Consider the following 14,774-nt stretch of genomic DNA (forward strand, 5'->3'; position numbering starts at 1 on the left):
GTAGTAAAACAGAAAATATACCAAAAAAATTCTCAAAAATAAAGCACTTAGAAGAATAAGTTTTTGCTAGCTTCCTTACCTTTTACAGCAAAATTACAATGAAGAAAATCTCAAGTCCTGTTTTGGATACAATTTTCAGTTATCTGAACGTGCTACTGCACAGTCTTGTTATCACACATCTGTCTAACTGAACTTCCTTCAGTACACTCACAATATTCAAATTTACTTACCATTCATACCAGATTATGTCTCAAAAGTCTCCCTGCTGCCTGTGAGAAAAATTCAATCTCTGATGTTTTGAAATAGGATCTGTCTCAATCTTCCCAAGAATGAATTGCTATTGATTGTTAAAAACAGAGGTGAGGGGGGGTTCCCCTCTTTGGAACTGAGTGAGGTCAAGGTTTTGAGAGTTTAAATCTGCCACAGGATGTGGAGTCCCACCTTCCTCAAGTCTCAGCAAAGCCCTCAGCAGCAGCCCTTTGTTTTAACAGCTCTGACAAATAGCTCCAATTCTGTATGCCATGTACAAAGCCTTACCCATAAGTCTAAGAAAAGCATACTTTGATTTGTAATGTTATTTTTTTCTGCTGTCAGCAAACCATCTTCCCCTTTGATTCTGTAACTGGCAGATGAATTCATTGTATTACTTAAATACCTAGCATTAATGTAAGTCAAAATTGTTAATTTACCACACCTAGCTAAGTAGCTCCTTCTTAGCTGGTCTGATTTTCAGAAATGTTTCCTGGATTTGCAAGCCAAGAAGAGATACCCAAAAAGAAGAAAACCATGTGCCTCATACACCACATGTTTATATCCTACCAGATTTAAAGCAGACCATTTCAACTTCCCTTTTGGTAGCACTGCTACACAGAACCATGGAAACAAGTTCTAATTCTATTAAAATCCAGTCTGAATTTAAGACTTTTTAGTCTATTTATATACACTAAGAAAATTCATTGATGGAATTACATTTTGAAATTATGCCTGAATTAAAACTAAATGGTTTACAAGAAAGCCATTCTCAACACTTAATGCTGTTCATCACCAAGACTTTTTTTTCCTTTTTCTTTTTTTAAATCATATATAAGAAAATCATAATTTTCAAAGGCAACTTTCAAAAATATGTTTTATTTCGCTCTGTAGGTCTGCTCAGGCCCAGGTGTTTTTCAGTGGGAACATCTACTGCACTAAGATATTTTAAGCAAATGCCTGGTTTAATGATGAAGAGAAGAGATGATGAAGAGAAAAGCAACTAAAAGGAAAGTTTCCTCATGTATAAGACAGTTTCTTTTCTGACAGATAGTAGAAATAACACTACAGGAAATACAGATGAGAGAGTAATGGCTGATAGCAACAAAATGTATAGCCTACTAGCATCTTCCCATTTGCTTTGACACTGTTTACTGTACTGTCTACTACTGATTGCTACTTTCTATCATACCAGAATAGGCAGGAAACAAGCCACATCAAAATAGCAACCATAACAATATTTTAACCAAAGTATCATCCCAGCTACTTATCACTTCTCAGTGTTTCTTGCCATTCAAAATAAGTTGTTGAGCCCCATCGCATGCTACCACCACTTGGAAGTGAGGGACAGGAAAAATGGTAAATATAGGATTTGCATAAACAATTACTTTATTGTAAATTTGCCATTATAACCACAAAGGTTTTAATTAGACTCATGCAGAAATCAGAACTGGCCCCTGATTATCTCTGTGGGTAGGAACAGATCCATGCCTGCCAAACCCAGATGATATGTATTTGAAAGTATATGTATTTATTTTTATTCTTGTAATTTTGCAGCTTCACATAGGCCACTCTACATTGTTTTACTGATGTCTGGTTGTCTGCTCAGTATAAGCTGGTTAATGCTGATAAGCAGACAGAAAGTAATTAGAATCTTGATGCCATTAAATTGCACCAAAATGCATGCAATGTGTTAAGTCTCGAGGGGCTTGAAGAACAAAATAGAAGGAGCTACTGCACTTTGTAACCAAAGTTTTCCTCCACTCCTTAAAGAAGTATTGGGTTGAAGAATTCAAAGTTATCCACTCGTTAAGTTCTGTCACATCTGAAAAGTGTTAAGGAATCTAGCACTGTCCAGAAAGCAACAGCTTTGCAGGAATAAAATGCCCATGATGCACAGTTATTCAATTGTCACATAACTTGTGCTTTATGTTCATTTCTAGTCACCACCTATTTCAGAACTGGGATTGGGAAAATAAGTAAAACTCTGGATTATTTTCAAACGCAGAACAGATTACACTAAATACTAATGAAACGTGCAAGCAGCTGCAGGATGCTAGCTATACACAGGGAATATGGCACCACCCAGTGGGAAGAGCACTACATGAAATATCTGTATTAAAAGAGCCATGAACAAATGTAACTCTTCAGGGTTCGCTGGGGTTTTTTGTTTGGCTTAGTTTTGTTTGTTTTTAATAATGGAACTGCTACCTATTTTGGGGGTCTGTAGATTAGCTTTGGATGGGAAAAAAAAAAGGAAAAAACTCATGGATCTCAGTTACAGAAATTAACATTGTATCCAGCTGTACTTCATAGAACGGCCTCAAAAGAATTTTTTATTTTGTGTATGCTAAAGCTTAGTCCCAAGCATATTTCATTCTGTTACAATCTCTCCACTACAAATGGCAACTAGATTACCTTCTCATACAGCCTTAGAAGAACTCCCTCCTTTTAATTAAGAAATTACACCTATTTTATTCAAAGAGCTGAGGCCAAAAGTCAGATTGCTTTAAGTTTCAACACACTTTAAAAGTGAAATTTTAATGTGCTTAACTTTCACCCATATTTTCAACTAATCAGGTGCTCAGCCCTTGAAACCTATGATAAGAATTTACTTCTGATATTTTCAGATTGCATTACAATGATGTGAAAACCTTTATTACTCCATAAATTTACCGATCTTTTGGTTTATTACAAACAGGCTCACAGGAGCATGAACTGGAAATGTTGGAAGGTCAACATACCACAGGCTGAATAATTGTTTCCAAATTGCAATGTATTATATAATTCGTGTTGTTTTGCAAACAAGACACCTCCTTTTCTGTCCTCCTCCCTCCCCAAAAGTAGAGTTGGAGTTTTTTTGGAAGGATTAAGGCTCTGCTCACCTGAACAAATTACTAGAATACAGGCTGACCCTGCTTTGGAGCTTTCACTGGTCATACTGTATCTGGTAAGCTTCAAGCAAGCTCCATCTACACCAAATTAAGAGGTACGTGAAAATCACAGAATAGCAGAATGGTTTGGGCTGGAAGTGGCCTTAAAGAGCATCCAGTTCCAAGCTTCCCACCTCTTCCCCAGGCAGAGACAAGTTTCAGTAGACCAGGTTGCTCAGGGCCCCATCCAACCTGGCCTTCAACACTTCAAGGAAGGGGCATCCACAACTTCTCTGGGCAACAAAGGATCAATACTACAATACAAGCTTGTGTATGTACTACAAGCTTACATAGGTTTTTCACAGAATTTATTTTTCCCCTTCCCAAAAACACGAAGTGTCAGCAGACTGTATTCCATCATCTCAAAATACAGTTTGGGGCATACCTCCAGTAAATTCCCTGTCCTTTTATGCAGCATGTTTCTTGTTTAGTACCTACAGCTCATTTAGATGAAAGTAAGGGGATAAAGGTACATATGAATGTTTCATCATAAACTCACAAAAACAAACTCAAGCATAAGTTTCATCTTGTATTTATTTAGTTTTGACAATATGCACAAAACACTTTTTGTTTCCAAGCTGAGAGATGTTAAGTCCAGTTTTGAAGAATCAACATCAAAAACAAAGTACACAGACACAGGGGCAGCTGGGGGTAAAAAAGGTACATACATGAATTTAGGGTTTTTTCCTAAACCTATTCCCAGATTGTAAAGCTCAGCATAGCCAGCCTACTTCCACAGATTCCACAGCATATCACAAACCCTCCTGGACAGCAGGTTTCAGCTTTCACAGTAGGTAAGCAAGTACCAACCCTGAAGAAACCCCACACAGCTCATGGTTCCTGAGCCAGAGACACTCAATGGCTTTAAGTGACAGGTCCCGGGTGCAGACCAGCAACATCTCCCTGGGACAGCAGAGGTAAGTATCTGATCCTTCAGGAGCACAGGGGAGTCTTATCTCCCATTTCAGACTGCTAGGGAAGGGAACTTGTTCCCTTCAAGGCACACACAGCAACCCAGCAAATCCTGCACAGGCCAAGCCCTTCCTGAAAGCTTCCTACCAAAAGCCACAGAACACTTGACTCTTCTAGCCCACAGAAACAACTACCTTCACTTTTATCTTCCAGTCTTCCCCACTGTATTGGAATGGCTGCATTTTGTACTCAAAATACATGCTACAGTAGGTATCGTACTGTCATAAAACAATATGCACTGCCAGTGGAATTCTCACATGCATACATGTCTTAAGAAAAAAGCTGAAGTAATTTTCTTAAATACAGCACATGATTTCAACATCCAATACATCCAAACATCTGACATCCATAACTAGGCTGACATCCACGGACTAGTTTCTCTGGTTACAGATGGATGCCTCAACTCATAAACTTAGAGCAAGTATCATTCTGCACTTTCTTCTATCCCTCAAACGTGTCTTCAAAACTGCATATGTTCTGCAAGTGCTGTTTCCCAAAGCCTATTTTAATTCTAAACACACAGGATACTAAAGAGACAATGCATGGCATTTGTTTAGCACAAAAAAACCTGTTCTTTTCTTTAAGAAGGGAGTTGTCTTTTCAAGTTCTGATTTTTATAAGAATAAACAGATGACAGCCAAACTTTCATTGATCAACAGTCACAGAAAACCAAAAACCAAAAAACATCAAAACAGATTCAAAAGAACTGCAAGATTGCTCAGTTTTGGATAAGAAAACATCCTTAAGCTCCCTTCATGTAATACATGAAGAACAATAAATTTCAAGGTTTAAGCAAATTTGTGCTTTCCTCTAAATATCAATTGAGGAAAAAATTGTTTATATGAATGACTAATTAAAAAACTCTTCTGCATTTAGATGATATGCCCACTTGCTTTCTATCATTCCTGCTAAGCTGAAACTGAGCATTCACAATGACAAAAACAAAATGCCAGCCAGGTTAATCCTAAAACTGCAAATCTGCCAAAACACAGTATGTTTATTATTCTGACTACATTTCCTAAATGTGCTCTCTGGAACAGACAATAATTTGAGCTACCACTACTTCCAAACCAAAGAATAACCATCAACCTTACAACTGCTGATCCTCTGTAGTTATTCTCCATTATTTCTATAAAATGCTAATTATTGCTAATTCTATTATTACTTCTATAATTGCATGGTGGGGACTGCTTTATATACCAGTATCATTGTCATATTATGTACAACTTGGCACCTTCCAAGAGACCCAATTCTGCTTCCTTGGACAGATGTAAAGATTTTTATTCCACAAATTCACTTTTCCTGCAATTCTGGAAAAGAAAAACATGGTTAAAACAGGCAGAATACACTATTTGTTTTAGCTGCTAAACAAAACAATTACTATTGTATGATGTATGTAGTCCTTCATGATGTAAACTTCTGTGAATGTAGCATTAACAGAAAGTCTTTTATTAGCATAAAGAAGAACAAACAAATGCAACAGTTATGACAACATGCATGTTTTAGTCTACATGACAGAAAGGCAGTTCAGAAATGTGGTATGTATGCTTAAAATGGGTGAAGAGCAACTACTCTACAATGTGTTATTTTGGTACATGGATTATGCTATGAGTTAAAAAAAATACCGTCACAAATTACCAAGTGATCTGTCTTCCTTTCACTAGGTCAAACCATTCCTCAGGAGGTATATTTAGAGTTTTATTTGACTCAGCAGACAATTGTCTGAGTGTTCTCTTATATTTAAGATACTTCAATATACTAGAACAGCACATGGAAACTGACTAGAGTTATTCAACATTTGAAAACACACAGCAGGACGAAAACATGCTAGAAGTACTACTGAAACAGCAAGAAGACTGGAAAAGCTGTAACTGAACTTCTCCCTGTGTTTTTCTTTAAGAAATCACAACAGCAAAATTTACCAGCCTGAAAATGCCATCATGCCATTTCACCTTAGCGAAATAAAATAACAACCCACACCATAGTGCTTACTAGGAGATCCAAAATTCTTTACTTGTGGGGAAAGAAAAAAACCAAAACAAAACATCATGAAATGGATGCCTACAGTAAGGGCGGGGGGGATGAAACTGTTTCAACTTTTACCAACCTAGAATGGCAGCCTCCTTCTGCATTCACCCGCCTCCACCACACGGTTAACAACATTTTTATTTGCGAGAACCAAACACGCCACGACAGCCTGGGTGCTCTACCTGCAAGCACAGCCCCGGCCACCGCCGTGCCGGAGCACGGGCAGCCCCGGCCCAGCACGGCCCGGCGGACGGCACCGCCTCGGGGCCGCGGCAGGAAGCGGGCGGGGCCGCCGGGCGGACAGCGGCCGGGCCAGCCCTCGGGACAGGCTCGCACCGCCCCTCCCTCCCGGCAGGGCCGCCGGGCGGGCGCGTCCTTGCGGCCGGGCAGGGCAGGGCCGGGCGTGCGAGGGACGGCGAGGGGGACCCCTCCGTTACCTTCCCAGAGGAAGTGGCCGCCCTCCCGCCGCAGGAACTTGTACCAGAAGGGGCTGGCGGCGTCCTCGTCCGGCAGCGCCACCTCCGCCAGCCACAGCGCGGGCTCCTGGGCGGGCAGCGGGGCGCTCGGCCGCGCCCGCCTCATGGGCACGGCGCGCCGCGGGTCCCACTCGCCCAGCTCCGGCCGCGACCCGGCCACCAGCAGCTCCGCGCCGCCCTCCGTCACCCGGGCGGGCAGCACCACGCCGAAGCGGAACAGCATTTCAGTGCCGCAGAAAGAATGGGCTTTAACGAGCTCCTTCTCCTGCAGCACGGCCGGCAGCAGAGCCGCCGCTGGGAGGCCGCCCGGGCCCGCCCTTCCGCCGGGGCTGGGGCCGGACACCTCCCCTGCCCCTGAAACCGCCCCTGACCCGGACACCCCCTGACCCGGACACCCCCCTCCCCCAGACGCTGTCCCGGACGCTGCCGGTGTCCCAGACAGCGCTCCTGCCCCTTGCAGCGCTGGCTCCGTGGGTCGGGGCTGTTCGCGGTGCGCTTGTTTCGGGCGAGGGAGCTTCCCCTCCTAAAGTAGCGGCTGGGAGTTCAAACAGCACCGACCCTCGATCGCCTCCGAAGTGGGGAGGGAAAATCCTCTCCGCAGATAAGCGCTGCCTCTCCTGCTTGCCAAAGGCTACGCGTCACGTATGGTGACTTCAACAAGGATTATTGCTGCATTAAAGGAAGCCACAGCAATTACTCCCGAGAGCCCAGGCTTAATTTAGCGCGGTAAAAAACATCATTGAAAATTGCCATACTTGCAGCTACAAACAAGGACTGGCTGCAAATAACGCTTTAGAGTTCATGGTGTTGATGTCTTCCCCCCTGACAGCCAGCAGTCGTGGTGAGAAAAGAAATGTGAAATGCTGAGGGAGGTTAGAAAGCTTTTAAAAGAAATCTGGAGTCTGCTGCACGCATTCTGTTTACAGCCAGAAGGGGAAAATTTGGCAACTGCTACGTGTAGCAATACTCAGGACTTAAAAAGACTGAGGAAGAGGATGCAATCCAACCATTTAATGGGCGGTCCCTGCTTGAATACACCCATTTCAGAAGCTTTTAAGGCCAGAAACAGAGGAGTGGTAACTTTATTTAGGTCAAGTTCTGGGAACAGGATGAAGGCCTTTCAATGAGTCAAAAGAAATCCTGCCTCAAAAGATGGCTGTTTGTTTCCTTTATTCAGGGGTGCTGACACTGAAGTGTATGTGCTGCCAAATTTATTTTTAAGAGTGCTTCAGCCAATTTTCACTGATACTCATTGAATTTGTGTGATATTCCACCACTTTTCCAGACATAATCAAAGCGAATTAAATTCTCACTGTCCTCCATTTCTGCTGGCTTTACTGTAGCACTGCTGCTTTTGTGGAACAGTGCCGTACTTTTTTTTTTCCTCAACCTTGCAGTTAAGTGACCTATACCCTGTCTCATACTTTCAAATATCTATCTCTTTACTATACACCTTCATTTTAGCAGCATGGATGAGACAGAATGTAACAACTTTGGGGTTTTATCCTAAAGCTCAAGCATGACAGGAGCCCTAAAACCACCCCAGCATATTGTGTCTGCATAAAACCATATGCTTCTGCTCATTCCAGTCACAGTCTCAGCTTAGAAACTGCAGGATCCAATAGGACATCTGACTGACAGTTCAGTTCCTGGCTGTTGTCTAAGCCCGAGTGTAAAGAGAGACCAGCAACATCCATCTTTGGACAAATCTGAACTGCTTTATGCCTGTAAATATTGAGTCTTCATCTTAGATCTGTAAGCCTTGTGGAACAATAAAAACTTGTTTTACAGACTCTGATGTGCCAAGGAGTATCTTTAAAAATAATTCAGTCCATTTCTTCTCCAGGATCTGCCTTAATCCATTTCATGCCACTCAATATTGTGTGTTAGATTAAGGTTAAAGATGACAGAAAGTGGCCAACTTGATTTCCTGTGGTTTCCTCAAAAGCCCTCATGCAGATTAGGGTTAGGTTGAGAGATCAACAGGAAGGGCTGAAAAACTGGATCTACTGATGGATCCTGCAAGACCACGATAAAAACTAGAAATGTAGATTGGCTTGGGACATCCCATGGCTGGGTACAGTGGGAACAGAGGAGCAGTTTATATTGGTGAAATTGCAGGCTGAATGGGGGCTGTAGACAGGATAAAATTTATTAGCATTAGATCTGAGACTGAGGAACTAAAGGTGCTGTAAGGTTTCATTTTTAAGGTCAAGAAACAAAGGTAAATATATGTTTATTCCTCCCTGTTGGATTTGCATGGTCTCTGATTTGTCATCTTCTAAACTGGAATTTCAGCTGGAGTAAAGGCAGGTGAGGTGGGGAGGAGTTCTATTTATTATTAGTGTTTGGGATTGAAGGAGTTGATGAAGTACTTCCACAGCTGAACCATTGCCACTACCCTAAATTTAGTTTTAAGTGTCACCCTAAGCCTCTTAAGGAATTAACAATAGTTTCCTTTGCCAAAATGACCTGTTATTTCAGCACTGCCTGGCCAGTGCTCTTCCCCTACAGTCCTCAACACTATTCTGAAATCTAAAAGCTTTCCCTATAATCCAGTCATCTTTTACAACCTCAAATTAAACATGACTATTTCTCTTTTTTTTCCCCCCACTACAGTAAGTCCTCATTCCAACTTGGCAAGCCTTACAGTTCCCATCAAAAAGCTTTGGCACAAAGGGGCAAAACCCTAATAGTCAAGTTGTTTTTAACTGTCACAAAAACTACTGTCAATTGTTGATTCCTGTGGGAACAAACTACCATCCTAGTGGTCTGTCTGCATTGTAATAATAAATGCTGTGCATCATTTGTGCCACTCACAGCTGTTTAGGCTCTCTCAGTGTACTTAACTTACAGCAGCTACTTGCTGAGTGGAAGCCTTGATTGACCTCAAATCGAACAGAGAACTTAGTGCCAAGTTTGTATTAAAGCCTTCAGTTTATTGTTTCTGCTACCATCCCAAGCATTTGCTAAAGCTGTTTCTAACTGGCAAAAAGGGAAGAATTATATGAAAAAAAAAGGCCAGCTTATTTTTACACAGCATTAGTATGCAACAAGGACTCGAGAGATCACAGTTGCTTCAAGAATCAGTTGCTTCATGGATTTCAACTAAATTGTACCAATACATAGTAGCCATATGTAATTTCTAGCTAATTAGCTGGTTTACTATCCAAAATTTTTGCAAGTAGTGGGGATCTCACAGGAGGACTCCCTAAGGCCAGGTACCAACTTAAACATTAACCAACCATTAGTTATGCCTTCAGGTTTCTGCCTAATGGCTGTATCTGAAAGGATTCTAGGGAAAAGTCTGAATGTCTAGAAATTGGAGCTGTGACTTTATTTGCAGACATGTAAAATACATTTAAAGGCATTTTCACTTGCTGTGCACTAAACTTTTGCAGAATCACAGTTCTTTCTGCAGAAGTCTAATTTCTTACAGTGTCTTTTTCACAGATAAAATTATCATATTTTTGTTACAGCCCAAGAAAACTTAGGCAAAATATTGCTGGCTGAAATTTTAGTAGACAGTAGTTGAGAAGTTTGACAGTATAGAGCAGTTCAAAATTCAGCTTTCTAAGTGCAAAGTCATTTTTTCTTCACAATTTTCTTATTTTAAAAGTGTCTGCTAGGTATAGAGACAGCACAGACTTATAAGATCAATGTGAACACTTAATAGTTCCACATTGGGGTAGCCTGTGTCTACAGTATATGTGCTCTTTACTGATTCCAAACTTTTACCCCACAGCCCAGTTTGCAGCTTGGGACAGCTTTATCTGTTAATGCTGTGCAGTGATCTCAGATGGTAATATTTCCAAGTAGGGAAATCTGTAGTGAAGGGAGAGGGTTTGAATAACAAAAACAAAACACAAATACAGAAAGATCTGGTTGGAGAAGGGAGGGAGTGTCCCTGATTGCAAGTTGTGGGTGATGTTTAGATTAGCAGTGCTCCTTCCTAGACTTGCCTTTCTTCCCTTTTTAGGTCATTTTCTTTCTTGTAAAGATACAGAGAAAGTGTTATTGCAATTCCCAAATGTTTCTGCTAATTATAGAAAAGAGAAAGGCAGCACATGGTACACAGTCTTGCTTGTAAAAAGGCTAACATTTATACTATGTGATAAGCTGATTTAGATGTATTAGTGATTTGGGTAAAATGTTCATTGCTGAAAAATTTAGACAGCCTGTATTTCTTCAAAGAGATTGAGCTAAATATAAAAGAAACCCTATTCTAGTGCAAATAATTTAAGACCACTGTTTAAGTGAAAGTTGATTATGTTGATTAAACTAATCAATCTATGGACCCAGACCTTCTAATTGAATTCTAACTGTCCCTCTCATATTAATTCTCATAGAACTATGAATGAATGCACTCCTAGTACTTTTGACAATACAGCAGCTAAGAAATACCCTTATTAGACTAAAAAAAGACTAAGAATTAAAGAACTTGTTCACAGATAAGTACTGCTATCCATAATTTTTAGTGTTGAGCTGTGTCAGAGCAGTGTAACTGCATGAACCATTTTAGCTGCTTAGTGCTAGGAGCAACCTTTTATGCAGACCAAACTACAGAAGTTCTGTCAGGACTGACCATTTCAGGAACTGAGTTGGAAAATTATTCTGCAACAATAGATAGGACACTACAGGAGATGGTTTCCATTTCTGCATGGGGGTTTGTGTAGCATGTTTTAAAATAGTTTGTTGTTTTTAGAAGTAACTTGGCAGTATAAATATGCAATAACATTACAGTAAACACTACAGAAATACATACAGGAATAACTGATCTGGTAGGTTTCTTTTTTCAACATCCAATTAAGCTCACTGCATCCTCCCTAGCCTCATATGCCTTGGGAGCTGGAAAAAGTCCCAACATAGTTCAGCAAGAGGACCTTTCAGGGTGTCCTGTCAGCCTCATCAAAGTCCAGAAATTAACGAATATTGCAGACTAGTCCAGCACATGGCTTCTTTCCTGCCCAGAATGAGCCACACAGTTTTTGGAGGGATGCTCCACATCATCTGTGGTGCATTTGCACTGGGATGCTGTGACCCAAACCAGCCCAGAGCTGTGACAGCCCAAGCAGGATCATGGCTCTTCTGCCGGGCACAAAGGGATGAGAGAGGCCAAGTGCTTACTTGGAGATCAAAGTATCTGGAGATTCTTGAGTGAAAAACAGTGTGTAGCAGTAATCATTACTGTATTAACTCACTGTAAGCTTCATTTTTGAAACCAGCCTGTTGCCACCAATGTCATATCAAGTTTCTAATTAAAATGTCTACTTAAGGAAAAAAAAGAAGTGTTTCAGCTGTTTAGAAACGACAGTGTAAAAACAAATATGTGACTGTATGGAATAGCAAAACTTTATTTCATTACTTAGGAGAATGCAATGTGACTCAAAGCTTATGTACTATAATTTGACATTAATTTTTAAGTAGGACAATGTGCCTGCCTTTTTTCTGGCGAGACTTAAATAATCCTTCCACTTTCAAAAGCTCACAGATCCTAATAACTGTGCTCCAGCCTAATGCACCCTCTGTACCTGTGCAGGGTTTCAGTGCTCTTAGGATCCCCAGCAAATTACTGATGGATAGAAAGTTCCTGTATATTTTACTCCTGGGGCCATTTTAAACAAAATTTTGTTGCTTACTTTTCATTATGCAGACTTTTTAATTGCAATTGTTTGACGTATGACCAGCAACATTTCAGGAAGTCACACCCAGCATTAGATGTGGAATAAAAGGTGAGAAAAGCAACCATGGGAAAGGAAGTTTGACAAGAGAACTTCCTTCTCAATATGTGCTTAAGTAATAGACTTCTAGCTCCAAAACTGACTGGAATTTAATAAACAGCCTAAAAAATGGAAGTCTTGCTGACAAGTCCAACTACATTTTAGGTAAGTTAGAAACAGAACCATTTTACTGCATGATGATTAAACAGCTTTGGAACAAAAGCTGTTTAGAACAGTAAAGGGAAACATTTTTTAAAAAATTAAGCAAACAAAAACTGAAGGATATTATCCTTCAAGCCATGGCCCTGTATCAGAAAAGGGAATAGAAACAATTATTCATTTAAGTGTACAATTCTCAGTGGTTATTATATGCTCCTTATAGTACAAGAAATCAAACTTACTGGTGACTGACCCTACCAATCAATTTATTTTTCCAATTCTATTTTAAAAAGTAAAAACAACTTAAAAGCCTTTTCCTTAGATTGAAACTACATCAAAAAACAAATCCAGAAGTTATCTTTAGATCAACACATGATTTTTAAGGACTAGGAAAAGTGGCAGCAGGAATTATTAAAAACAAATCAGAAAGCACCCTGCTCCCTACCCAACAGTCCCACCACATATAAAAAATAAGAAGCTACATCATCAGCTAAATCTAATAAAACAAAAATTTAATGCTCAAGTGTATATAACAGCATACAGAGTATCTTACTCTCTTACCTTCTTTCCATATATGAATCTGCTGCTGTATCACTGCATCAATACAACACATTCTTGCTGCTTCTCTTTCTGGTTTCACGTATTTACCAAATTTTCCACTGCACATCTCTTTATTTTAAAGAAACTTTATTTTGGTTGTTTTGGCAAGCTTCCCTAAATTCACTTACCTGGCACACAAATAATCCTTGCTAAGAAACAAACACTACTTTCATCCAGTTATAAAGAAACCCTTGGAAATAGAAATTGCAGTCTAGAAGGAGAGTGTAAACAGCCTGCAACTTAGCAACCTTGCACAGGCCATGGCAACAGCTTGCAGCCAAGAACCAGGAGATGTGTATGACATACTTTGCAGACTAGATCATAGACAGGGGACTCCTGCTACTTAATTTGGTATGTGTATGTTGCTGTGTACCATAGTAACACGTTTCCACTTGAGCTCAAGTTCTCACACAGATACCTCCCCATTAGCACAGCCATCCCTCAAGGTAGTGCCACAGAAACCACAGCTGAGCTGTACCTGACCCCTAAGTCAGCAGCTGATGACTTGGTTTTTCTTCACCTGTTTGAAAGAATAGTGGATTTCGAAGATCAGCCCAAAACCAGATCAGTCATGTTAATCAACAGTATTACAACAGCCTTGGAAGTACAGCACACACTTCAAATATTCTCTGTGTAGAGTTACAGTTGAATTACACATACATTGAACAGCTATAAGCACACTTGAATTTTCAAATTATATTATCTTTCTCAGTGCTTACTTTTTATTCTTTCTGCATGAAAATATATTGCAAGCTGTCTGAAACTTCTTACACCAGTGCCTTCTAAAGTGGTTTTAAATTTACTGAAAAATAGCACTGAGATCTAATTTTTAGAGATTCCTTTTTGGTTTACTTTTATACATTCACTAATCTGCACTTTTCCATAAGCATAAATTCTCAACCTAAGATCATTAAGGCTTAGTGCTATATAAAATATTGTCATTAAATGCCTTTCCTATTCTGAGATAAATCTAAATAGAAAAGGTAACAGATTGATATATTAATACCAGGCATTAATTTGGCGAAAATTGCATATTTCTCAAGTATTACACTCATGACCTCAAATTTCAGGTAAGTGGAATTATTTTCTTAAATTATCAGAATTAGTTTTTGCTTGATAGTAAATTCAGTGTCTGTGAAACTTGTAGAATAAATCCTGATCTGATCTCTCATTTTTTAGGTTCCTGCTCATAAAACAATGAAATGGGAGTTTTAAAAAATATATTTATATAGGGATTGTTGGAACTAGTTCCATGCAAACTTCAAGCACTTTTGAGTTCCTGTCAACCAATTAACAATTCTTTGTAGCATGTAGTAGAATATCATGTTCCAAGTTTTCAAGAACATAATCTTATTTAAAGAAGAGGTTTTTTACACTGCACACCTTATGGGTAATTTAAATTTGTTACCAATTACAGCTATCAGAGTGGCTAAAATATTTCTAAGGAGGAAAAGGCAAAGCTAATAGAGCTGTTAGACTGGCACGATGGCCACTCTGGATTGCCAAAGGCAGCACAGTGAAGCACTTGATGTGCCACTATTAGATTTCCTTTGGAAGCATCCACATTTTAAGTGATTTAAACTGAAAGCAACAATTAAGCTCTGCATTTTCACTTTGACTGTAAGTATGAATATGCA

The 14,774-nt window shown here is 39.9% G+C and overlaps 1 protein-coding gene across 4 annotated transcripts in view; it reads right to left on the minus strand.

The window, feature by feature from the left end:
- The window catches only part of EPM2A (EPM2A glucan phosphatase, laforin), a 43,408-nt gene extending 29,684 nt beyond the window's left edge, over window positions 1-13,724 (minus strand). The window contains exon 1 of one of the 4 annotated variants that reach the window (XM_064413632.1): window positions 13,266-13,724. Coding sequence is in view for 3 of the 4 variants with exons in the window: in XM_064413629.1 (XP_064269699.1) it covers window positions 6,620-6,881 (262 nt within the window). In the remaining variant the exon portion in view is untranslated. The other 3 variants (XM_064413630.1, XM_064413629.1, XM_064413631.1) reach the window with 3 other exon arrangements.
- Window positions 13,725-14,774: the final 1,050 nt, after the last annotated feature.

This window comes from Passer domesticus, chromosome 3, assembly GCF_036417665.1.
Source record: "Passer domesticus isolate bPasDom1 chromosome 3, bPasDom1.hap1, whole genome shotgun sequence".
NCBI lineage: Eukaryota > Metazoa > Chordata > Aves > Passeriformes > Passeridae > Passer > Passer domesticus.